We start from the raw sequence: 24,628 nt of genomic DNA, 5'->3' as shown, positions 1-24,628 counted from the left end.
AGTTAGCCCAATTTTTTTATATTGTGAAAGAATGTTACGCCAAGTACATTATTATTATTAGTAATAGTTATTTATTTTAACACTGTCCTTTTTTTTTTTAAAAAAATGTTTGAGTCACTTTTATTCCTATTACAAGGAATGTAAAAATTCCTTGTAATAGAAAAAAAGCATGACAGGACCTCTTAAATATGAGATATGGTGTCAAAAAGACCTCAGATCTCTCATTTACACTAAACTGCAATAATAATAAAAAAAAAAGTTTCCCAATGGGAGCATTTGGCGGAAGCGACGTTTGACATCGCTTCCACCCTCCAATGCTATGGAGCCGAGCGGGGGCCATCTTTCCCTCACTCGGCATCCAGGAAGCGAGGGGAGCGGACGCGATCGTCTTTGTTGCTACCGATGGCTCCGGTAAGCGGCGGAGACAACCGGTGCCCCTCGCCCACACTCGATAAAAGTGATGTCGCGAAAAATCTGCTGCTGAGACCACTTATCTGAAAGAGGACCGCCAGCCATTTTTACATATATCGCGTTTATGGCAGCTAGCTGCCGCCATAATGGTATTTAACATCAAAGTAACGACGTATAACAACAGCGGGCGATCCTTAAGTGGTTAATAGAAGTCAATGCAAGTCGCCCCCATTAGTAGTACAAGTAGTACAGGAACCTTTTTCTAAGTTGGAGCGACCTGAGTCGCTCCCATTAGAACAGTTCCATTGCACTGCATGGAGCACGACTTGGCAGGCGGCTAAGTCGCCTGACATGTCACCCCAGTGTGAACCAGCACTTAAAGCTATTGTCTTGGTCAAGGGTTTAGTTTGTTTTAGGTTAGAGGATGGGTGGGAAGGGGAGAAGCTAGATCTCAAAGTACCTTTAAAGGCTAGGTTTGTTGTGATCGTATGTTGAAGGTTATAACTAAATGGGGAAAAAAAAAAAAATATTAAGTACCAAAGTACTCTGTAGTCCTGTAATTGCAGAAGACAGTGGTATCTTCTGCTTTTTTTCTTCTTTACCAAATCAGTGTATATATATATATATATATATATATACATACACACACGCTATGTTGTCAAAATTATTGGGACGACTTCCTTTACACGAACATGAACTTTAATTGCATCCAAGCCTTAGTCCATAGGGTTCAATATTGAGTTGGCCAAACTGTTGCAGCTAGAATAGCTTCAACTCTTCTGGGAAGGCTGTCCACAAGGTTTAGGAGTGTGTGTATGGGAATGTTTGACCATTCTTCCAGAAGCGCATTTGTGAGGTCAGGCACTGATGTTGGACGAGAGGGACTGGCTCTCAGTCTCCGCTTTAATTTATCCCAAAGGCGTTCTATCAGGTTGAGGTCAGGACTCTATGCAGGCCCAGTTAAGTTCCTCCACCCCAAACTCGCTCATCCATGTCTTTATAGACCTTGCTTCGTGCATTGGTGCGCAATGTTGGAACAGGAAGTGGCATCCCCAAAAACTGATCCCACAAAATTGGGATCATGAAATTGTCTTGGTAAGCCGATGCCTTAAGCGTTCTCTTCAAATGGAACGAATGCCTTGTTTCCACTGAGCGGATCGGTTCGGTACGGTACGCTATTTTGGGTGTTTCCATTATGAAAGCGGCCCATACAACCGAACCGTTCCATTCAGGGTCCTGCTTCAGATGTGGGGCCATAGAAAATGGAACGGTTCGGTTAGGGCGGAGCTACGATACATTCCACTGATTGGCTGACAGAAAACCCTCTGCTGTGCTATGCTGAGGCATTTTTTCAAAACCCTGTATGGCCCCTTGTGGTCCCACTTGCAGTGGAAACGCTCACCAGAATAGAACGGACCATTCTAGGCCATTCAAACTGTACCGACCCGATCCGCTCAGTGGAAACAAGGCATTAGGGGCCAAGCCCAACCCCACACCTTAATTCCCCCCCCTCTACCAAATGGTTTGGACGCGTGTGAGAGATAGATATAGATATATATAAAAAAAAAAATTATATACACACACACACGCTGTGGTTTGGAAGCCGTTTACCTGGGTTATGGCTGAGAGCTTTCCTCCCAGCCATAACCCCAAACTTTTTTTTTTTCCTTCCCACCGGTGGCTGGTTTTCTCATGAAAGAGGTCCGAGCTGATGATTAGCCGATGGTTTGCTTTCAGAAGTGGGACATATTCACTCTCTCGCCCCATTTTTACTGGTATGCCTGAGAAATGATCCGACGGTGCAGTCACAGAGGCAATCAGAGCCCAGATCGTCCGATTGCCTCTAAGGCTTTGGGAGACCAGAGCGACATCTAGGGCGGAAGTAAACACATTTATTTATTTTTAAGTAAAAGATCAAAAAAAAAAAAAAAAGTCTTTTTGACCCCAGAACTCTCCATAAAAGGAGGACCTTTCCTCATTTTTCAATTACAAGAGATGTTTACGTTCCTTGTAATAGGAATGAAAGGGATCAAAAAAAAAAAAAAAGAGAACGCATACGTAATTCACGCACTACACATATGAGGTATCGCCGTGAATGTTAGAGAGCAAGAATTCCAGCGGTAGACCTCCTCTGTAACTCCAAACAGGTAACTTTTTTAAAGTGTCGCCTATGGAGATTTTTTTTTTTTTAAGTACTATAGTTTGTTGCAATTAAACGAGCACACACAGTTTTAGAGCGTGACATGTTAGGTAGGTATTTACTCAGCGTAACAACATGTTTCGTATTTTACAAAAAAAATTGGGGCTAGAGAGAAGAATATATATTTATATTTTGTTTTTTGCCCACAACCGGCAATAAACTCCAGAGTGCCACATTTTCTATATCAAAAGCCCGACACCTTTCCCTACCCATGAAATCATGTTAGCAGTACGAACCTAGCTTATGGATAACTGTAGTAAAATGAGGCAGTAAATAGTTTCCCCACCCTCCCGATTGGACAGTAAGCTGCAGCACACCATCCCCTCCACTGATCGTCTCACAGTGCTGCCCTCCCTCTTCCGGTCAGTACTGGTGTGCAAGGAAGTGTAAAGCGCATAAAAAAAAAAAAAACAAAAAAAAAAAAAAAGATTTTGAATATATTTTGAATGTTTTACTAACAATAGTCAGCACATGGATTCTCAATGCCACAACAGGTACTGACTGACACATCCCCATTTTTGTTCCTTGTATTTGCCTTCTAGTACATGGTATGCTCAGCAACAACCTATACAAGCTTAAAAACCCATTGTTTTTTTTTACTTCAGATTTTGATTCAGATTAATAAAGCAAATAGAGTTTAAACTTTAATTAAACTTTATGTATGGAGAAAAAAATATTTTAAGTATTCGCTTTTTTTCAAATAACCTAGACAGAATGTACAGCACACACGGGGAGTACAGCAACCAATACAAATGAATAGCTGTATGCGGCCGCACTTGGGTAAATGCTGAAATCTTTTGCATTAGTGTTTACCCGCATATGTGCACATGGTGCTTCTCTCTGAAGTGGTGCGTTCATGGAGAAGTGACATAAGCACACACATGGGTAAACGCTGACGCAGAATTAATTGGCATGAGGCCTAAAATGTATGCAGTGAAAGAACCAGTGTACTTCATCCTTGGTAAAGCACACAATGGTTTTACTTGAATACATTCCCACTATAAGGTTATCAAATAGTTTCCCAAACACCCACTTTGCAAAAATTTATTCATCTGAAAACAGCATCTGGATTAGGTCGGGTTTAAAGCATTCTTCTTCTGTCAGTTTCTGTGCCTGGAAAAAGAGTTAAGAGATCAGCACAACACAGAACAGCAGCAGAGAAAACAAACGGACAAAACCCATACTAAAAACAGTATAATTCACAAAAGGTTGGAATTCATTTGCATGCCTTATTTGATCTGTTTTTTAATCTGAGCTACATTGAAAGTATAAAATGTAACCACTTTTGCACGCTAATATACATCAGCACTTTGAAGAGGGATATCATTGTTATGGCAGCAGCTAGCTGCCATAACCCCGGTATCCTTCAGTGAGCAGTCCGGTTTCAGATAAAAGTGGTCTCAGCGGCGAATTCGGCGCAAGATCGCTTTTATCGGTGGCGGGAGATGGCCCACCTCCACCGCTCTCTGGTGCCTTCTGACGCTTACCGGAGTAGTCAGTAGCGATTGGGTCCTCTCCCTGGCTTGGTATGGAGATGAGTGAAGGGAAGATGACCCCCACCCGTCTCCATACCATTGCAGGGCAGAAGCGATGTCAAAACTACACTTTCGTTCATAGCTCTTAAAGCAACATTTTTATTTTTTTAAATGACATTTAATTTTCTTATTTTTATTATTATTATTTGTTGCATTTTAGTGTAAATATGAGATCTGAGGTCTTTTTGACCCCAGATCTCATATTTAAAGAGGTCCTGTCATGCTTTTTTTTCCTATTCCAAGGGATGTTTACATTCCTTGTAATAGGAATAAAAGTGACTTTTTTTTTTTATAAAAGAACAGTGTAAAAATAAAAAAGATAAAATAAAAACAAAACAAAACATTTTTTAGACGCGCCCCATCCGGCAGCGAACGCATATGTGATGAAAACAGTGTTCAAACAAACACACATGTGAGGTATCGCTGCAATCGGTAGATTGGGAGCAATAATTCTAGCCCTAGACCTCCTCTGCAACGCAAAACATGCAACCTGTTGAATTTTTTAAACGTCGCCTAAAGAGATTAAGGGTAAAAGTTTGTCACCATTCCACGAGCGGGCGCAATTTTGAAGCATGACATGTTGGCCATCATTTTACGTGGTGTAACATTATCTTTCACAATATAGAAAAAAAAAAAAAAAAAAAAATATTAGGCTAACTTTACTGTTGTCTTATTTTTTAATTTAACAAAGTATTTTATCCAAAAAAAACGCACTTGTAAGACCGCTGCGCAAATACGATGTGACAAAGTATTGCAACAACCGCCATTTTATTCTTTAGGGTATTGGGGAATATATATATATATATATATATATATATATATATATATATATATATATATATATATATATATATATATATATATATATATATATATATATATATAGTGGCTTGAGAAAGTATTCGGCCCCCTTGAACTTTTCAACCTTTTGCCACATTTCAGGCTTCAAACATAAAGATATAAAATTTTAATTTTTTGTGAAGAATCACCAACAAGTGGGACACAATTGTGAAGTGGAACGAAATCTATTGGATATTTTAAACTTTTTTAGCAATTAAAAAACTGAAAAGTGGTGCGTGCAAAATTCGGCCCCTTTACTTTCAGTGCAGCAAACTCACTCCAGAAGTTCAGCGAGGATCTCTGAATGATCCAATGTTGTCCTAAATGACTGATGGTGATAAATAGAATCCACCTGTGTGTAATCAAGTCTCTGTATAAATGCACCTTCTCTGTGATAGTCTCAGGGTTCTGTTGAAAGCGCAGAGAGCATCATGAAGACCAAGGAACACACCAGGCAGGTCCGTAATACTGTTGTGGAGAAGTTTAAAGCCGGATTTGGATACAAAAAGATTTCCCAAGCTTTAAACATCCCAAGGAGCACTGTGCAAGCGATCATTTTGAAATGGAAGGAGTATCAGACCACTGCAAATCTACCAAGACCTGGCTGTCCCTCTAAACTTTCAGCTCAGACAAGGAGAAGACTGATCAGAGATGCAGCCAAGAGGCCCATGATCACTCTGGATGAACTGCAGAGAACTACAGCTGAGGTGGGAGAGTCTGTCCATAGGACAACAATCAGTCGTACACTGCACAAATCTGGCCTTTATGGAAGAGTGGCAAGAAGAAAGCCATTTCTCAAAGATATCCATAAAAAGTCTCGTCTAAAGTTTGCCACAAGCCACCTGGGAGACACACCAAACATGTGGAAGAAGGTGCTCTGGTCCGATAAAACCAAAATCGAACTTTTTGGCCACAATGCAAAACGATATGTTTGGCGTAAAAGCAACACAGCTCATCACACTCAACGCACCATCCCCACTGTCAAACATGGTGGTGGCAGCATCATGGTTTGGGCCTGCTTTTCTTCAGCAGGGACAGGGAAGATGGTTAAAATTGAGGGGAAGATGGATGCAGCCAAATACAGGACCATTCTGGATGAAAACCTGTTGGAGTCTGCAAAAGACCTGAAACTGGGATGGAGATTTATCTTCCAACAAGACAATGATCCCAAAAATACAGCAAAATCTACAAAGGAATGGTTCACAAATAAACGTATCCAGGTGTTAGAATGGCCAAGTCAAAGTCCAGACCTGAATCCAATCGAGAATCTGTGGAAAGAGCTGAAAACTGCTGTTCACAAACGCTCTCCATCCAACCTCACTGAGCTCGAGCTGTTTTGCAAGGAAGAATGGGCAAGAATTTCAGTGCAAAACTGATAGAGACATACCCCAAGCGACTTGCAGCTGTAATCGCAGCAAAAGGTGGCTCTACAAAGTATTAACGCAAGGGGGCCGAATAATTTTGCACGCCCCACTTTTCATTTTTTTGTTAAAAAAGTTTCAAAAATCCAAAAGATTTTGTTCCACTTCACAATTGTGTCCCACTTGTTGGTGATTCTTCACAAAAAATAAAAATTTTATATCTTTATATTTGAAGCCTGAAATGTGGCAAAAGGTTGAAAAGTTCAAGGGGGCTGAATACTTTCGCAAGCCACTGTGTGTGTGTGTGTATGTGTATGTGTATGTGTATGTGTATGTGTATATATATATATATATTTTTTTTTTTTTTTTATTTGGGTGTTCTAAAAAAAAAAAAAAAAAAAAAAAAAAAGGCTCGGTGCTGGTATACCAAGAAAACTGGCAGGATGTTGCACAGACTTCAGGTTCATGAAGAAGACCCACCTATCCTACACGTGAGGACCTCCTGACTTTGGCACAGCTCTAATATTTCCTTGTGGTTTCAGTAGCTTACTGATTGTTTTCACTGATTGTCTCAGACTGCTTTTTTTAATATACACTATATTACCAAAAATATTGGGACGCCTGCCTTTTTTATACACACGTGAACTATAATGGCATCCCAGTCAATATTGAGTTGGCCCACCTTTTGCAGCTAAACAGCTTCAACTCTTCTGGGAAGGCTGTCCACAAGGTTTAGGAGTGTGTCTATGGGAATGTTTGACCATTCTTCTAGAAGTGCATTTGTGAGGTCAGGCACTAATGTGGACGAGAAGACCTGGCTCGCAATTCATGCCAAACGTGTTCTATCGATTGAGGTCAGGACTCTCTGCAGGCCAGTCAAGTTCCTCCACCCCAAACTCGCTCACCATGTCTTTATGGAGATTGCTTTGTGCACGGGTCCAAGTCATTTGATGGAGGGGGGATTATGGTGTGGGGTTGTTTTTCAGGGGTTGGGCTTGGCCCCTTAGTTCCAGGGAAGGGAGCTCTTAAGGTGTCAGCATACCAAGATATTTTGGACAATTTCATGCTCCTAACTTTGTGGGAACAGTTTGGTGATGACCCCTTCCTGTTCCAACATGACTGCTCACCAGTGCACAAAGCAAGGTCCATGAAGACATGGTTGAACGAGTTTGGGGGTGGAGGAACGTGACTGACCTGCACAGAGTCCTGACCTCAACCCAAAATAACACCTTTGGGATGAATAGAGTGGAGACTGCAACCCAGGCCTTCTCGTCCAACATCCTGACCTCGCAAATGTGCTTCTGGAAGAATAGTCTAACATTCCCACAGACACACGCCTAAACCTTGTGGACAATCTTCCCAGAAGAGTTGAAGCGATTAAAGCTGCAAAGGGTGGGCCAACTCAATATTGAACCCTACGGACTAAGATGCCATTAAAGGGTCATGTAAAGGCAGGCGTCACAAAACCTTTGACAATAGTGTATAGGCATATTTGTACAATTGCAGGCTGTGTCTTCTGCTTAGCTTGCATCACACTATCAAATCAACATGTTAATGGGCATTACTTAAAAAAAAAAAAAAAAAAAAAAAAAAAAAAAAAAAGGAGGGAGGGGAGCATGTTGGCAAAATGCTTTCTGCTGTTCTAATGTAGAAATAAAAAATAAAATAAAAAATGAATGAGAACAAGCTTACCGTTCCAACTTTAAGGAGAGAGGGAACACCAGTAAGTTTTAGGATTTTTTTAAAATCATTATTTGGATCCTTCCAGCTACAATAAAGAAACAGGCAGTACATTAATTATGGACAAGGACTTACAACACAAAGGCACAACAACAACTTGCATGTTGCAGGTAACATTAAAAAACTGCTGAACGCTCATTTTAAAAATGATAGTTGCCTGTAACTGATTTGGAGGCTTCAATACTTCAGAAGTCACTGACCTGGAAGGAGGTAATGCTGAATACATTGATCTGCATGTATATGCCAGTCTTAAAAGTGTGAATAGCCCTCCATGCAAAAAGTGGTATTCCGCAGCATACTTTTGCACTAATGCCCCGTACACACGATCAGAAATTCTGCCAGCAAAAGTCGGATGAGAGCTTTTGGTCAGAAATTCCAACCGTGTGTATGCTACATCGGACTTTTTCTGGTAGAATTCCAGCCAGAAAAAGATTGAGAGCAGGTTCTCTATTTTTCGGTCGGAAAAAGTTCCCATCCGAAAATGCGTTAGTCTGTATGCAATTTGGACGTGCAAAAAAAACACGCATGCTCGGAAACAAATTTGACGTATGCTCAGAAGCATTGAGCTTCATTTTCTCGGCTCGTCGTAGTGTTGTACTTCACCGCGTTCTTGACGGTCGAAAGCTCAGAGAACTTTTGTGTGACTGGTGTATGCAAGGCAAGCTTGAGCAGAATTCCTTCGGAAAAACCATCCAAGTTTTTTCTGACAGAATTTCTGATCGTGTACGCGGCATTACACTTTCATGCCAGGCTTCTGTTTTTAGCCTCTCACTTTATCTTTTCATTTCCTTTCAAAATATCACATCTGTCAGTTTCCCTGAATGGCCCTGCCGTCAGTGGGAGGGGGTCAGAAATGTCACAGATTGCTGAGCAGCGATCTTTCCCAAAAGTGGGAGCGGGTGCCTGTCAAAATCAGGTACCTGGCTCCCCCCCCCCCTTCCAAAAAAAACAAAAAAACAAAAAAACAAACAAAGCCAAATGTGGCAGTGGAGGGGGTGGGGTTGCGAACAAGTGGAGCTTCCCCTTTTGGGTGGAGCTCCGCTCTAAGTCTGTGACCCTAAGCTGCCTTTTTAAAACAGTCCAACCCTCAAAATATGCACTAAGTGACGCCCTCTATAAAGGTTCACAAAAAAAACTGTTGCAAGTGCAACTTGATGGGTCTCCTTTATCATGAAGTATATCTGCCAGGAGTAATTTTTCTTGGGGACAGACAACTCTAAGATCTCAGATCAATTGTTTGCTCCACTGCATGAACTCTGCTGGAATACTGAATAGTTTCATTAGATCTAAAGTTGACAGTACCGAGATTGTACAGTCTCATTGTAAAGTGTGTGTGGAGCCTTAGACTTACTATTGTCTCTCTCCAACTAAGCAGTATATGAAGACTGAGCCTTCTGGGAGGTGCTTCATTTCCCCACGAATGACTGGTTCAGCTACAGCAAAAGAAATAAAATGTACACAGGATGAGAAATATGATCTAATAATATTTGAATAGTTGTAGAATGTAACCATTACATATATTTACAATAGGAACTAGTTTTGATATGCATTGCTAACAAGACAGAACAGAAATGAAGACTTTAATGTTCTTTAAAGTGCGTCTAAACCTCAAAATAAAAGTGTATTGCATTGCAGCTTAATAGAGCTGCACAATTAATTGTTAAAAGATTGCAGTCTCGAGTCAACCCCCACACGATCTTAAACCAGCATTTCCATGATTCATTCATGCAACAAGTGCAAAGTAATTTCCTGCTCACAGCGGTCATAAATAAATAAATAAGCGCAGCCGGCAATGTTTAACGCTGCTCAGCGCTGAACAAGGCCCCTTTCACACAGGGTGGATCCGCTCAGCCGATCGCTCCGTTGATCCCCACTGAGCAGGCAGATGACAGGTCTGTCTTTGCTCACTGTGCAGGGACGGACCTATCACAGCCCCGCTGTTCTCTATGGGAAGATCGGATGAAAAGGGACAGCATGAAAAGGGAAAGCGTATGGCATTGTTCGAGATTTCAGTTCAGTGAAAAAGAAGGTACACACTGGATATCTAGTAAGATCAACAGGTATTTTTCAGTACTTGCCAAAAATGTAATAGGCCGGAAAAAACAAAAAACAAAATACGGCCACCACTGGTAAACTGCTTTGTATTACAATTTTGTTTTTGTGTTTAAATACTCTTTAAAAGTAATTCTGTTCACTGCAAAACTGATGTGTTTCAGCAGCAAGAACACCACTCAGCTCTGCTCTAATGATTAATCTGGGTGATCTCTGAATAATGAAGGGAACTTTGATACATTCTTCACCATAAAGGGAGCAATGTCTGATGTTGACGTGGATTGTTTATATGCTGCATAACATCTGGCTGTATTCTATAAACCAAACGCTACATTCAGACAGCTGATTGTGTGAGGCTGCTGACGAAGATCAGTAGATTCTTGCTGGTGGTTGTAAATGGTGCAGCAGCTGTCAGATTTGTACTCTGCACAAATCAAGGGCCACACCGCTGCTTTTTGCACTCTTCTAGACCTCAAATGTTTCCATAAAGAGGACCTGTCATGCCTTACTTCTATCATAAGGGATGTTTACCTTTCTTGTGATGGGAATAAAAGTAATAAAAAAAAAAAAAATTAAAAAAAAGGGACAGTGTGTAAAAAAAAAAAAAAAAATTTTAAGCGCCCTCGTCCTGGCACACAGAACTGAACGCAAATGTAGGTCGCGCAAAAATATATAAATGGTGTTTGCACCATACATGTGAGATATTGCAGCAAACGTTATAGCGAGAGCAATAATTCTAGCTCCCGACCTCCTATGTGACACTAAACTGGTAGTGGGACTGCGACATTGCGGTGGACAGATCGGACACCTAGCTGACATTTTTGACACTTTTTTGGGAACCAGTGACATTATTACAGTAATCAGTGCTAAAAATATGCACTGACATTGTACTAATGACACTGGCAGGGAAGGGGTTAACATCAGGGGCGATCAAAGGGTTAACTGTGTTCCCTCAATGTGTTTCTAACTGTAGGGATAAGGGGGGGGGGGTGGCGGCCTGCCTGGGACACCACACAGATCCATCTTCCTGCATAGCAGAAAGACAGGATCTGTGTGATCTCGTCAGAACAGAGATCTGCCTTGTTTACTTTGGCAGATCCCCACTCTGGCTCTGTGGGAAATGGTCGCGGGCGGACATAGTGTCCACCGGACTTCCTGATTGGCTCCCCTGATGGCCAATCAGCACACACCCACAGAACCTTGTGCACGAACCGATGTACACCTACAGTGATTCTCGCAGCCTAGCCAACTTGCCGCAGTGTAACTGCAGCAGCTGGTTGGCAAGAGGTTTAAGTTTTTTTTTTTGGAAAAAATACAAAGAAGAAGAAGAAAAAAAAGGGAAGTGCATATACCATGACACATCAAAAATTGCAATAACTGTGTATTCTCTAGGGTGCCTGCAAAAAAAAAAAAAAAAAATTATATATATATATATATATATATATATATATATATATTCCCAAGTCAAAAAGGAAAATAAAATACTTTACTTGTAGGAGACCTTCTGCTAAAAACTTTTGTGAATCAGTACTGCTTGGACCTTGAAGAAGGGGACACACCCCAACAGCTTGTCCATGAAAAATTATATGTATCACGGACAGTACTCAGTTTTATCCGTCTACTTGTAGGAGAGAAATGTCAGAATTAACCTGGGTGGGAAGTGGTTAAAACAGTAAATTGTACCACACTGCTAGTCACTAGACAAGCTTCGGTCACTCTCAGGCCCTGGCAGATCAGTGTATTTCCAGGTCAGGTCTAGATGTTGAAGATTAGACCCTGAAGACGGGTGTACATGGTGAAGACATCACAGTACACGGCCCTGACATAGGCGTGTGCACAGGGTGTGCTGGATGTGCCTGGACACACCCTAATCACCTTGTGCACATTATCACTCTGTGTGCTGGCAGAGAGATGGGAAAGATCTCCCTTATCAGTTTACACACTTTTCTTTCACTGTGCCCGTGTTCTATCAGATAGTGCCCGCTATCGAGATGTGCCCGGGAAGAACGGCGCATGCACAGCACAACAGCTGATTTTACAATCGGCTGTTGTGACGGCGCACGTTAGCCAACGGAAGAATATTTTTCTGTCAGATTGTGCCTCGTGCTGGCGAGGAGTGTTCATGTCTGTGAGGGGCGGATTAGTACATGATGGGGGCGGATTATTCAATGATGGGCAGTGCTGCAAAACACATTTTTCTGCTTTTCTTCCTGGACGCCTGCGGGGGGGGGGGGGGGGGTGTTTAGTCAACTGAAGGGCGGATTTTCTATCAGAAAAATATGTGTTTAGCAGCACTGCCCATCATGTACTAATCCGTCCCTCACGGTCATGAACACTCCTCGCCAGCGTATGGCACAATCTGACACAAAAATGTCCCCGGTCAGCAATTCTGCACAGGCGCCGTATCAACAACTGATCATAAAAAATATCAGCTGTTGTGCTGCTCCCTACGGGTGCATGCGCCGCTTGTCCCGGGCACTTCTCGATAGCGGGCACTTCTCGATAGCGGGCACTATCCCATAGAACACCGGCAGGGAGATCAATGTGCCGAGGTGACATATATGTAGACACACACGTGTTTTGGAGCCTTGGGGTGCACACCCTAATCATACAATAGGCTGCGCACACCAATATTGGAATTACACTCAGTACTGTCTTTATATGCCCATAAAATGGCAGAAATTCTATGGAGGGTACAGTACCTTTAACACAGTCCGGGCACCAACTCACTCCCTCCTCATTCTTATCCCCACAGAACAGAGCGAACACCGTCCTCCCCCGGTAAGTCTCCACCTCCCTGCAGTACTCCTCATAGCCGTGCACCTTCACCTCCGTGTGGGAAGCCATGGCTGTACTGACCGGGAACTATTCTATCACAGCTCAGCTGGAAGCCGCTTCATACCACGGACTCCCTACACCTAAATGGGCGGGGCCATCACGTATCACGTGCAGATTTTTTTAATCACAACAAAACATCAAATAATCAGCTTTACCTGATTTTTTGCAGGTAATAGCTACAGTATGTGTCATATATATTTGTATGTTTTGTAAAGCTATACTAACTGATTGAAGCGCAGACGGCCATCTTTAGTTAGGTACACGCTAGTTGAACGCGTACTAAAATCACCTAAAAGGTGACACATTTAGCCAGCCTTTTTTCCCAGGTCGGCGGTCACCTTACGCGTGTACAGCGGTGTTTCATCAGATTCGGCGACCCGTCAGAATGTGTAACAGAAGTGACGTTTTGTCGCCGCCATCTTGCTACACCCCGCACTCATCCACAGGAAGGGTACAGTGAGAAGGGGGAACGCGGACATCTTGTTACACCCACCGGAGTTTTGCATTTTACACGAATTTTTAACAGTACAGTGAGTTTATATAGTGAAATACAGTAGTTAGAAATCCGTCTGACTGGTTAGATGTTTAATTTTAAAAGCAGCGGCAAGCCTGTTGATCTCACAGCTTTGCTAATCTGACAGAATTTCGCTGCTTTTAATTTTTAATTCGACATCTAAACTGTCAAACGGAGTTCTATGTACTGTATTTCACTATATAGCCTCAGTTTACAGTTAAAAATAGGTGTAGAATGCAAAACTCCCGTGGGTGTAACAAGATGTCCGCTTTCCCCCTTCTCAGTGTATCCTTACTGAGGAGGAGTGCGGGGTGTAGAAAGATGGCGGCGACGTAACGTCACTTTCGTTACACAGTCTGACGGGTCGCCAAATCTGATGAAACATCTGCGGTCACCTTGCGCATGTGCAGAGGAGTTACAGCAGGTTTGGTCCATTGGTGGGCCCGTAGTGGCTGCCGGTTGTCATGACGCCGGATTTAGCGGTTGGCTGAGGTGAGGAAGACAAGGAAGGAGACGGCGGGGATTCAGGTAATAGGCTGATGTGGAGGTGACACATACGGGGGGGACTGAGCGTCTAATTGGCACTACTGTAGTCACAGCTATGTGATGGAGGACTGTACTGTGTCCATATCTCCCTCCATCTGTTCCCTCCATTCCTCTGTATTTGTGTTGAATATTGTATAAAAGGACCTCCTTGTGAGGAGTGTAGTGCACACAACTACAACATTGGATGTACCATCAGCTCAGCGGTTTTATTTTTACCCACAGATAAGTTTATAATAAAGCTTTCCTGTAGGTAAAATGAATATCTCCTAAACCCTGGGCCGGCAACCTGTCAATCGCAGCTATGTGATTGGTGGACTCGACATGCCCGCCAGCTCCTGCCACCTGTGTGATCTTCATGTGAAGCTGAGCCGCAGCGCCGTGCCGAATGTGCTTCTCCACCCGCCATCGGTCTTCAGAGCAGACAGTGAGGGGCAAAAGGATTTCATCCCCCTGCTGATTTTGTATGTTTGCCCACAGACAAGGAAATTAATTGTCACCCCTTCAATACCGGGCACACACAAATCCCTGTGATGGCTCTTGTGCCCGCGATCACGCCCGCAGGCTGGCCATACACATCGGGTTCCCTGCTGTGCCGCCGGCGCGCCCCTCCGGTGGCTCTTAACCACTTAAAGCGGGGGTCCACCTATCTATCGTTTTTTTTTTTTTGTTTTTTTTTAGTTCATTCACAAACTTTTCTTCTCAGCATTACATACTCACATATTGTGTGTAATATGTCCGCCTGTGTCAGATTTTGTCGGAAAGAATAACTTATATTATTCACTGCAGGCGGTTTCCATCTTCATTGTGGGCATTTGAAGCCCACAAGCATTTATTTCCTGGATGTGGTGCATGCTGTGCTCCCAGCATTCACCGCTCGTTCCCGCACATGCTCAGTGGCATCCTGGGAAGCCTGAGACTAGCTCCCAGGAGTCTGGGAGAGGCTAGAAACATGCCTACTCCCACGGGAGGAGAATCAGGAAGTGCAAAGAAGAATAGAAAAATAAAAGGTAATTACGGCGATTTAAATTTTTTTAAACGGCATGTCAGCATCTAGGCAAGGAAGAGAATACATACAGAAATTGTTCAAAATTTGGGTGGAACCCCGCTTTAAGCCCTGGACCATTTTGCTGGCCAAAGACCAGAGTACTTTTTGTGATCGGCACTGCGTCGCTTTAACTGACAATTGCGCGGTCGTGGGACGTGGCTCCCAAACAATATTGACATCCTTTTTTCCCCACAAATAGAGCTTTCTTATGGTGGTATTTGATCACCTCTGCGGTTTTTATTTTTTGCGCTATAAACAAAAATAGAGCGACAATTTAAAAAAAAAACGTATTATTTTTTACTTTTTGCTATGATAAATATCCCCAAAAATATATAAAAAAACATTTTTTTCCCTCAGTTTAGCCGATACGTGTTCTTATACATATTTTGGGTAAAAAAAAAAAAAAAAAAGTAGCAATAAGCGTTGATTGGTTTGCGCAAAAGTTATAGCGTCTACAAAATAGGGGATAGTTTTATGGCATTTTTATTAATATTTTGGCAGCGATCAGCGATTTTTTTTTTTTTTTATCATGACTGACATTATGGCGGACACTTCGGACAATTTTGACACATTTTTGGGACCATTGGCATTAATACAGCGATCAATGCTAAAAAATTGCATTGATTACTGTAAAAATGTCACTGGCAGTAAAGGGGTTAACCTCTAGGTGGCACTGTAGGGGTTAAGTGTGTCCTAGGGAGTGTTTCTAACTGTGGGGGGAGGGGCTGTGTGCGACACTACACTGATCAGCATTTCCGATTACAGGGAGCTGTGATCAGTGACTCTGTCACTAGGCAGAACGGGGAGATACTTGTTTACATTAGGATCTCCCCGTTCTTCCTCACCGTGAGACTATTGCGGGTATCCCCACGGACATCAGGTCCGCGGGACCCGCGATCACAGTCACGGAGCTCCCGGCGGGCACCCGCAAGCCGCCTCTTAAAGGGCAACGTACAGGTACATTAGTCTGCATGTATGTACCCTTCTGCCATAGTATATCTGCATGAGGCAGTCCGGAAGCGGTCAAAGGGAGCAATGTACCCATTGTTTTGCGCAGACGTGCCATTTTGCCGACTTATATCGGCGTGAGACGGTCAGCAAATGGTTAATGTGCTTCTTCTTGAGGCACTCCTTTGTTGCCTTGGCCGTGTGTTTTGGGTCATTGTCATTCTGAAATACCCATCCATGACCCATTTTCAATGCCCTGGCTGAGGGAAGGAGGTTCTCACCCAATATTTGACAGTACGTGGCCCAGTCCATCATCCCTTTGATGCGGTGAAGTTGTCCTGTATCCTTAGCAGAAATACACCCCCAAAGCATAATGTTTCCACCTCCATGTTTGACGAAGGGGATGGTGTTCTTGGGGGTCATTCCCCCTCCAAGCATGGTGAGTTGAGTTGATGCCAAAGAGCTCTGTTTTGGTCTCATCTGACCACAACACTCTCACCCAGTTCTCCTCTGAATCATTCAGATGTTCATTAGAAAACTTCTGATGGGCCTGTACATGTGCTTTCTTGAGCAAGGGGACCTTGTGGGCTCTGCGGCATTTCAGTCCTTCATGGCGTAGTGTGTTACCAGTTGTTTTTTGGTGACTATGGTCCCAGCTGCCTTGAGATCATTAACAAGATTCTCCCGTGTAGTTCTGGGCTGATTCCTCACCGTTCTCATGATCATTGAAACTCCACGAGGTGAGATCTTACATGGAGCCCCAGACTGAGGGTGATTGACAGTTATTTTGAGTTTCTTCCATTTGTGAAGAAACATACCAACTGTTGTCACCCTCTCACCAAGCTGCTTGGCGATGGTCTTGTAGCCCATTCCGGTAAATGGCATACCTCGGTTCATGCTGACAGGGAGAGCTGATCGGCGGCTCTCCCTGTCAGGGGGGGGGGGGTCTGTGCTGATAATCAGCACATTGATTATCAGCACAGCCCCCATCAAAAGGTGCCCATCAGCTGCCAATCGGTGCCCAACACCTGCCAGCCTGTCCCCACAATAAACGCCTGTCAGTGCCCCAAAAAGTGCCAATCGGTGCCCCATCAGTAATGCCTGTCAGTGCCCCATCAAATTGCCACTCAGTAAGGCCTATCAGTAGCTTCTCATCAGTGCTGCCTATCCAGTGCCGCCTAATAGTGCCCATCAGGTGATCAAATACCACCAAAAGAAAGCTCTATTTGTGGGAAGAAAATGATAAAAATTTCCTTTGGGTATAGTGTTGCATGACCGAGCAATTGTCATTCAAAGTGCGACAGGGCTCAAAGCTAAAATTGCCCTGGGTAGAAAAGGGGGAAAGTGCCTGGTATGGAAGTGGTTAAATATGAGATATGGGGTCAAAAAGACCTCAGATCTCATATTTACACTAAAATGCAATAAAAAAAGAAAAAATTAAATGTCATTTGAAAAAAAAATGTTGCTTTAACAATTTCAGCCCTGGAAGATTTTACCCCCTTCCTGACCAGAGCATTTTTGACAATTTGGCACTGCGTCGCTTTAACTGGTAATTGCGCGGTAATGCAATGCTGTACCCAAACGAGATGTGCGTCCTCCCCCCCCACAAATAGAGCTTTTTTTGGTGGTATTTGATCACCTCTGCGCTATACACAAAAAAAGAACGACAATTTTGAGGCCTCATGCACACGGACGTTTTTACAGCTGCTTTTTTGAGCTTTTTTTCAGCTTAAAAAGGCCTGTCTATGTTAGTCTATGGCTTCATGCCCACCTAGGCGTTGTTAAGCTGTAAAAAAAACCCAGGACCAGTGGGTTCTGAGAGACGTTTTTCAGCTGTAAAAACGCTCTAACGCTGATAAACGCTCAAAAACGTCATTAACCAACGTTTGTTAACCTTTTTGATCCATTGAAAAAAAAAAAAAAAATTTTGAAAAAAAAAAAACGCTCAAAAACGCTCAAAAACGCTATTGCAAAAACGTTGAAAAAAGCTGAAAAAAGTTTAAAAAAAAATCACTGCAAAGATACTGGCGTTTTCATGAGGCCTGAAAATGAAAAATATATTTTTTACTTTTTGCTATAATAAATATTTAAAAAAAAAAACAATTTCTTCATCAGTTTAGGTCAATATATATTCTTCTATATATTTTTGGTTAAAAAAAAAAAAAAAAAAAAATCGTAATAAGCTTAAATTGATTGGTTTGTGCAAAAGTTATAGCATTTACAATTTATGGGAAAGATTTATGGCATTTTTTTTTTCACTAGTAATGGCGGTGAGCTGCGATTTTTAGCGGTATTGCAGCAGACTGGACACTTTTGACACATTTTTGGGACCATTGACAATTATACAGCGATCAGCGCTATAAAAATGCACTGATTACTGTGTAAAGGACACTGGTAGGGAAGGGGTTAACACTAGGCGGCGATCAAGGTGTTAAATGTGTGTTCCCTCAGTGTGTTCTAACTGTATGGGGATAGGACTGAGTAGGAGAGGAGACATATCGCTGTTTCTACTTACTAGGAACAAACGACATGTCTCCTCTCCTCTGACAGCACAGGGATTTGTGTGTTTCCTTTAAGAGGCTTCTCTTACAGGAAACCCTGTGTATATATACGGGGTTTCGCGCAGCGGTGACATTGTGCCGCAGTAAATGTACGTGAGGCGGTTGGGAAACCAGGTTAAGAGCTATGGGCGGAAGTGACGTTTTAATGTTGCTTCCGCCCTGCAATGGTATGGAGAGGGGGCCATCTTCCCCTCACTCATCTCCATACCAAGCAGGAGAGCGGACACCAGAGAGCAGGGGGGGGGGGGGGGGGGGGTGTTGTGCCCTCTCCCGCAGGTGATAAAAGTGATCTTGCGGCTGGTTTCCTCCTGTATATGCGCGAGCCGCACTGTGCCTTATGAATGGTCCCAGTGATGATGGTCTGTGATGTATCCCAGAAGACTGTGGGGGCTAAACTTCCAGCTCACATCGCTACGATGATCTGAGCTGGAAGTGGAAAAGGGTACCAGTCAAAACCAGGTATCCTCTCCACCCCTCTCCACTACAGCATCTCAATTGGATTTAAGTCCAAGCTTTGATTAGGCCACTCCAAAACCTACATTTTGCTTTGTTTGAACCATTTGGAGGTGGACTTGCTGTTGTGTTTTGGATCATTGTCCTGCTGCATAACCCAAGTGCACTTGAGCTTGAGGTCACGAACTGATGACCAGACATTCTCCTTTAGGATTTTCAGGTAGAGCTCAGAATTCATGGTTCCATCAATTATGGTAAGTCGTCCAGGTCCTGAAGCTGCAAAGCAGCCCCAGACCATCACTCTACCACCACCATGTCTGACTGTTGGTATGATCTTGTTATGAAATGCTGTATTAGTTTTATGCCAGATGTAACGGGATGCACACCTTCCAAAAAGTACATTTTTGTCTCATCAGTCCACGGAATTTTTGCCTAAATGTCTTGGGGATAATTAAGATGTTTTTTGGTAAATGTGAGATGAGCCTTTGTGTTCTTTTTGGTCAGCAGTGGCTTTGGCCTTGAAACTCTCCCATGGATGCCATTTTTGCCCAGTCTCTTTCTTATTGTTGAATCATAGACACTGATCTTACCTGAGGCAAGTGAGTCCTGCAGTTCGTTAGATGATGTTCTGGGTTCTTTTATGACCTCCTGGATCAGTCGTCGTCATGCTCTTGGAGTATTTTTTGTAAACTCCTGGGGAGGTTCACCACTGTTCCAAGTTATCCCCCATTTTTTGTGGATAATAGCTCTCCCTGTGGTTCACTGGAGTTCCAAAGCCTTAGAAATGGCTTTGAAACCCTTCCCAGACCGATATATGTACATTACTTTGTTTCTAATCTGGTGTTTTTTTTTTTTTTTTTTGTTTTTTTTTTTTAGATTGTGGCTTTTTGTAATCTGTTAGCATGCTTCACTTTGTCATACAGCTTCTATTTATATGATTTCTTGATTTAACAGGTCTGGCAGTAATCAGGCCTGGGTGTGGCAAGTGAAATTTAACTCCACTTTCCCAAATATTGTGGTTAATCAAAGTTCATTCATGATTCAGCATGGGAGGGGGCAATTACTTTTTCACATAGGGTCAGGCAGGTTTGAACACCTTTTTCCCTTTCCGTCATTTCAGGACAGCCACAATAGAGAGATAGTCTCCTCCCCTTCCTCTGGAAACACTGCGCCAGCCCATAAAATCTCTCCTCCCCTGCCAGACCTCAGTTATTAGTGTTTCCTCCGGTGGGGAGACACTGTGCAGAGGAACCAGGCCGGGTGCAGTCAGGGAGACTGTGGCCTCTTTCTAAGAAAATCATCCCTAGGGAAGCAGGGGCTTCCAGGATGAAGAGTGGCGGTACATACCGCAGCTGAAGCCACCCCTTCCTTGCCGAGCGCGGCATCAGGTCGTGGGGGACCCCTATCGCGTCCACAGGGCCGCAGCATGGAGACTGTCCGCTCTCCCCTGTATCCATACAGGCCGCAAAATTTGGAACCAGCGGGCCGGACGACGGGTGACGTCATTTCCGGCGGGGGGGCGGACGCTTTCCCTTTGAACCGCGACTTCCGGTTCCGGGTCGCGGGGCTGATAGGGGGCCGGGCTCAGGCTGGAGTGAGTCGCTTCACATGTACACAGTGTGAGACTCTACACAGGCAACCACCTGCAGTCATGTCTGAGGCAGATGCTGCAGCTCATTCGGACGCTGTCTCCAGCCTTCCAAAGGTAAGAGTTCCCTGGGGAGGGGTCCTCTCTATCTAAGGTTTGCTCTCCCTCTTGTATGGTTCCTTACTTAGAGGGAGGGCAGTCCCCCTGGGTGGTCAGGGGGTGGGGGGGTGAGCGCAGTTCCCTTAAGATGGATCTGGTACACCCCCAGGGTTGTTTCCACTTAAACTTGCTGGAAGTAATATGGTTTTTTTGTATGTATTTTCAGAAATCTACAGAAAAAACAAAGTCCACTCATGTCTCTAAAAGGAAGTGTGCCTCTTGTAGAGACAGTTTAGGGGAAGCATGGACTAAAGTTTTGTGTAAGGAGTGCATAGACTCCCTGGTTAAGGAAAGGGAATCTGAACAGCAGTCTGGGTTGGCAGCTTCTGTGAAAGAGCTGTCATCCACCTTTTCATCTTTTAAAACCTTTTTTGAGACGTTCAAGCTTCCCTCTAAACCCATTCAGCAGGACACAACCCCGCCTCATGCTCAGGGCTCTGCACCTGCCAGATCTACCAATTTAGTTATGGCAGAGGAGATGTCAGGCCCTTCCGGGGTGGAGCAGAGGCAACCGGACAGTGGCACGTCTGATTCCCATGAGGAATCAGAAGGGGAGGACCAGGACGGGGAGTCCAGGAAAATCTCCAGGTATAAATTGTCCCTGGATGAGGTGGAAGATCTCTTGGGGGCAATATATACAACCCTCGGGATACACGAGGATAAAAAACCCCTATCTCTCCATGACCTTATGTATAAGGGCTTGGGAGATCAAAAAAGAAAAGTTTTTCCAGTACATGAAGTGCTGGTGGAAACGATTAAGAAGGAGTGGCAGGATCCTGAGAGGAAACCCTTCTTTTCTAGCTCCCTTAAGAGAAGGTTTCCATTTTCAGAGGATCCAGCGTCCATTTGGAATAAAAATCCCAAGTTGGATGCCGCCTTCTCTCAGGTCTCTAGACACACAGACCTGGCATTCGAGGACATGGGGGCTTTGTCGGATGTCATGGACAAAAGGATAGACTCACTTCTAAAAAAGACGTGGGACTCAACTGTGGGTAACTTAAAGCCAGAAATGGCTGTTACGGTCGTAGCCCGCAATTTAGAGCACTGGCTTTTCCAGATTCAGGAGCACATTGAAGCTGGCACAGCCAAGGAGACTATCCTAGCCTCGTTCCCCACGATTCTGCGAGGAATCGCATACATTGCAGACGCCTCAGCAGAGTCAGTCCGTATGTCGGCCAGATCAGCGGCGCTGGCGAATTCGGCCAGAAGAGCGCTCTGGCTGAAAACTTGGCCGGGGGACACCGCCTCCAAGGTCAAATTGTGCGGGATACCCCTGACAGGTGATCTACTCTTTGGCCCTGGTTTAGAGACGGTCTTAGACCGTACAGCGGACAAAAAGAAGTCCTTTCCGCCTAAGAGGAAAGCCCCAGCTCAGACGAGAAAGGGGTTTCGTCCGAAAAAAGGCAAGGAATCTCCCAAGCAAGGGAAGAAAACTTGGGGCCAAAGAGGCAAGGGCAGAGGAGGGGCGATTTTTCGCCCTCCTGAGAAGGCCCGTAAAGATCAATGACTCTCTAGGGACGGTGGGGGGAAGACTGGGGGCCTTCCTTCCACAGTGGGAGACCCTCTCACCCAATCGATTCATCCTGGGGGTCATAAGAAGGGGGTATCTCTTGGAATTCTCAAGACCACCCCCGCAAAGGTTCCTTGTTACGAAGCTTCCCAGCTGCACAGCAAGGGCCGAAGCTTTGGTGGACGCCCTGAAGGAACTGGAGATTCAGAACGTAGTTCACAGAGTACCAAGGGGGCAGGAAGGAGAGGGGTTCTATTCCCACGTATTTGTGGTGAAAAAGCCCTCGGGAAAATTCAGACTAATTCTGAATTTAAAACCCTTAAACAGGTCAATTTGCTACAAAAGGTTCCGCATGGAGTCAATCTTTACGGTCAGGGCCCTGCTACCACACAACTGTTATATGGTGTCTCTGGATCTCAGAGACGCATATTTACACGTCCCTATCGCAGAAACCTCCCAGAGGTTCCTCCGTTTAGCAGTAGACCTGCAGGGCACAATACTGCATCTGCAGTTTCAAGCGCTGCCCTTCGGGCTATCCTCCTCGCCCCGCATATTCACAAAGGTACTGGCAGAGGCGTTGGCCTTCCTGCGACTCCAGGGGGTATCAGTTATAGCCTATCTGGACGACCTGCTTCTTTTTGCAGTATCCCCAGAACAGTTGATCAGAGACCTCGATCTAACCAAGAGGGTTCTAACAGGTTTGGGGTGGCTGCTGAACTTAGAAAAGTCCAGCCTCATTCCCTCACAGCGCATTGTGTACCTGGGGTACCTGCTGGACACTACGCTCTCGAGAGTTTTTCTTCCAAGGGAAAAAATTCTAAAACTGGACAGAGCAGTTCTCTCCCTCCAGTGCAACCATCTGGTGTCCAAGAGGTCCATAATGTCAACATTAGGCCTTCTAACTTCTACTCTTCCAGCAGTGCAGTGGGCAGGATTACATTTTCGCCCCCTACAATCATATGTACTAAGAGTATGGGACCACAGTCAGAGGGATCTAGACACCTTAGTACAGGTTCCCCATCAAATAAAGAGATCTCTTTGGTGGTGGAGGAAGGAAGTGAACTTGTCACAGGGACGTCTGTGGCTCATCCCAGTCCCACAGATCCTAACCACGGATGCAAGTGGCAAGGGCTGGGGGGCACATCTGGGATCCCTTCTAGCGCAGGGCACATGGAAGGGCGACGAGCTGCAGAGGTCTTCCAATTGGAAAGAGCTGAGGGCAGTAGGCCTAGCCCTCAGATTCTTCAAAAAGGAACTCCAGGGCCACCATGTACAGGTACGGTCGGACAACTCATCCACCGTAGCCTATATAAACAAGCAGGGAGGCACCAGGAGCGGAAGTCTGCTGGCCCTAGCAGAAGACATTCTAAGCTGGGCCGAGTCCAACACTCTCTCACTCTCAGCGGTTTTTCTGAGAGGGGAGAGGAATATAATCGCAGATTTTCTCAGCCGGAGGAGTCTAAAGGAAGGAGATTGGGCCCTCAACCAGGAGGTCTTCCATCTCATATCCGAAAAATGGGGACCCCCGGAAGTGGATCTTTTCGCTTCAAAAGACAACGCGAAAACCCCCTGTTTTTTCTCCCTAAACGCAGGGGAAGGAGCACTGGGAGTGGACGCATTATCTCAGAGTTGGCATTTCAGGACATGTTATGCCTTCCCTCCTCCGGTACTATTACCGGCGGTTCTGAGGAAGTTTCAATTAGAGAGCACCTCTCTTATTCTGGTAGCTCCACATTGGCCGAAAAGGGCATGGTTTTCAATCCTCAGTCAGTTAGCAGCGGAACCTCCCCTTTTCCTTCCACCTCGAAAGGATCTTCTGTCGCAGGGTCCAGTCCTCTGCCCACAGGTGCAGCAGTGGAAATTAGCGGCCTGGCTACTGAGGAGGGTATATTAAGATCCAAGGGGTTTTCAGAGAGCTTGATCTCTACCCTCCTCAACAGTAGGAAAAAGGAGACCCGTAAGATGTACAAAAAGGTCTGGCTCCTTTTCAACAAATGGTGCATAGAAAACTCCTTCTCGGTGCAGAGTCCCGTAGCTGTGTTGGAATTTCTGCAGTGTGGAGCGGACAAGGGTTTATCTGTAGCTACCCTTAAAAGTCAGGTTTCAGCACTCAGTGCTTACCTGGAGAAGTCTCTGGCTACCAATCCATGGGTGGTCAGATTCTTTAAGGCACTGTCAAGACAGAGACCTACCAGGGGTCCTCCCTTTCCCGGGTGGGACCTTTCTCTGGTTTTACAGAGCCTTACGGGAAGTCCCTTTGAGCCATTGGACAAGTGCCTGTTAAAGGAACTTACCCTAAAAACAGTATTTTTAGTTGCAGTAACAAC

General features: G+C 44.4%; 2 protein-coding genes across 2 annotated transcripts in view; one reads left to right on the top strand and one right to left on the bottom strand.

Moving 5' to 3' along the window:
- Positions 1-3,247: 3,247 nt before the first annotated feature.
- Positions 3,248-13,085, bottom strand: TXNDC17 (thioredoxin domain containing 17). The gene is made up of 4 exons (XM_073616743.1): positions 12,842-13,085; positions 9,439-9,520; positions 8,040-8,115; positions 3,248-3,724 (listed from the first exon to the last, which is right to left on the bottom strand). Exons 1-4 carry the CDS (start codon positions 12,984-12,986, stop codon positions 3,656-3,658), a joined length of 372 nt encoding a protein of 123 aa, XP_073472844.1. The 5' UTR covers positions 12,987-13,085; the 3' UTR covers positions 3,248-3,655.
- Positions 13,086-13,821: 736 nt separating this feature from the next.
- KIAA0753 (KIAA0753 ortholog) overlaps positions 13,822-24,628 on the top strand; it is a 60,954-nt gene continuing 50,147 nt past the window's right edge. The window contains exon 1 of the mRNA XM_073616742.1: positions 13,822-14,019. The gene's annotated coding sequence lies outside the window, so the exon portion shown is untranslated. The remainder of the gene's footprint in view (positions 14,020-24,628) is intronic.

This window comes from Aquarana catesbeiana, linkage group LG02 (assembly GCF_042186555.1).
Source record: "Aquarana catesbeiana isolate 2022-GZ linkage group LG02, ASM4218655v1, whole genome shotgun sequence".
Classification (NCBI taxonomy): domain Eukaryota; kingdom Metazoa; phylum Chordata; class Amphibia; order Anura; family Ranidae; genus Aquarana; species Aquarana catesbeiana.
Note: the sequence above shows the minus strand (reverse complement) of the source record. Positions and strands in the feature narration are given on the sequence as shown.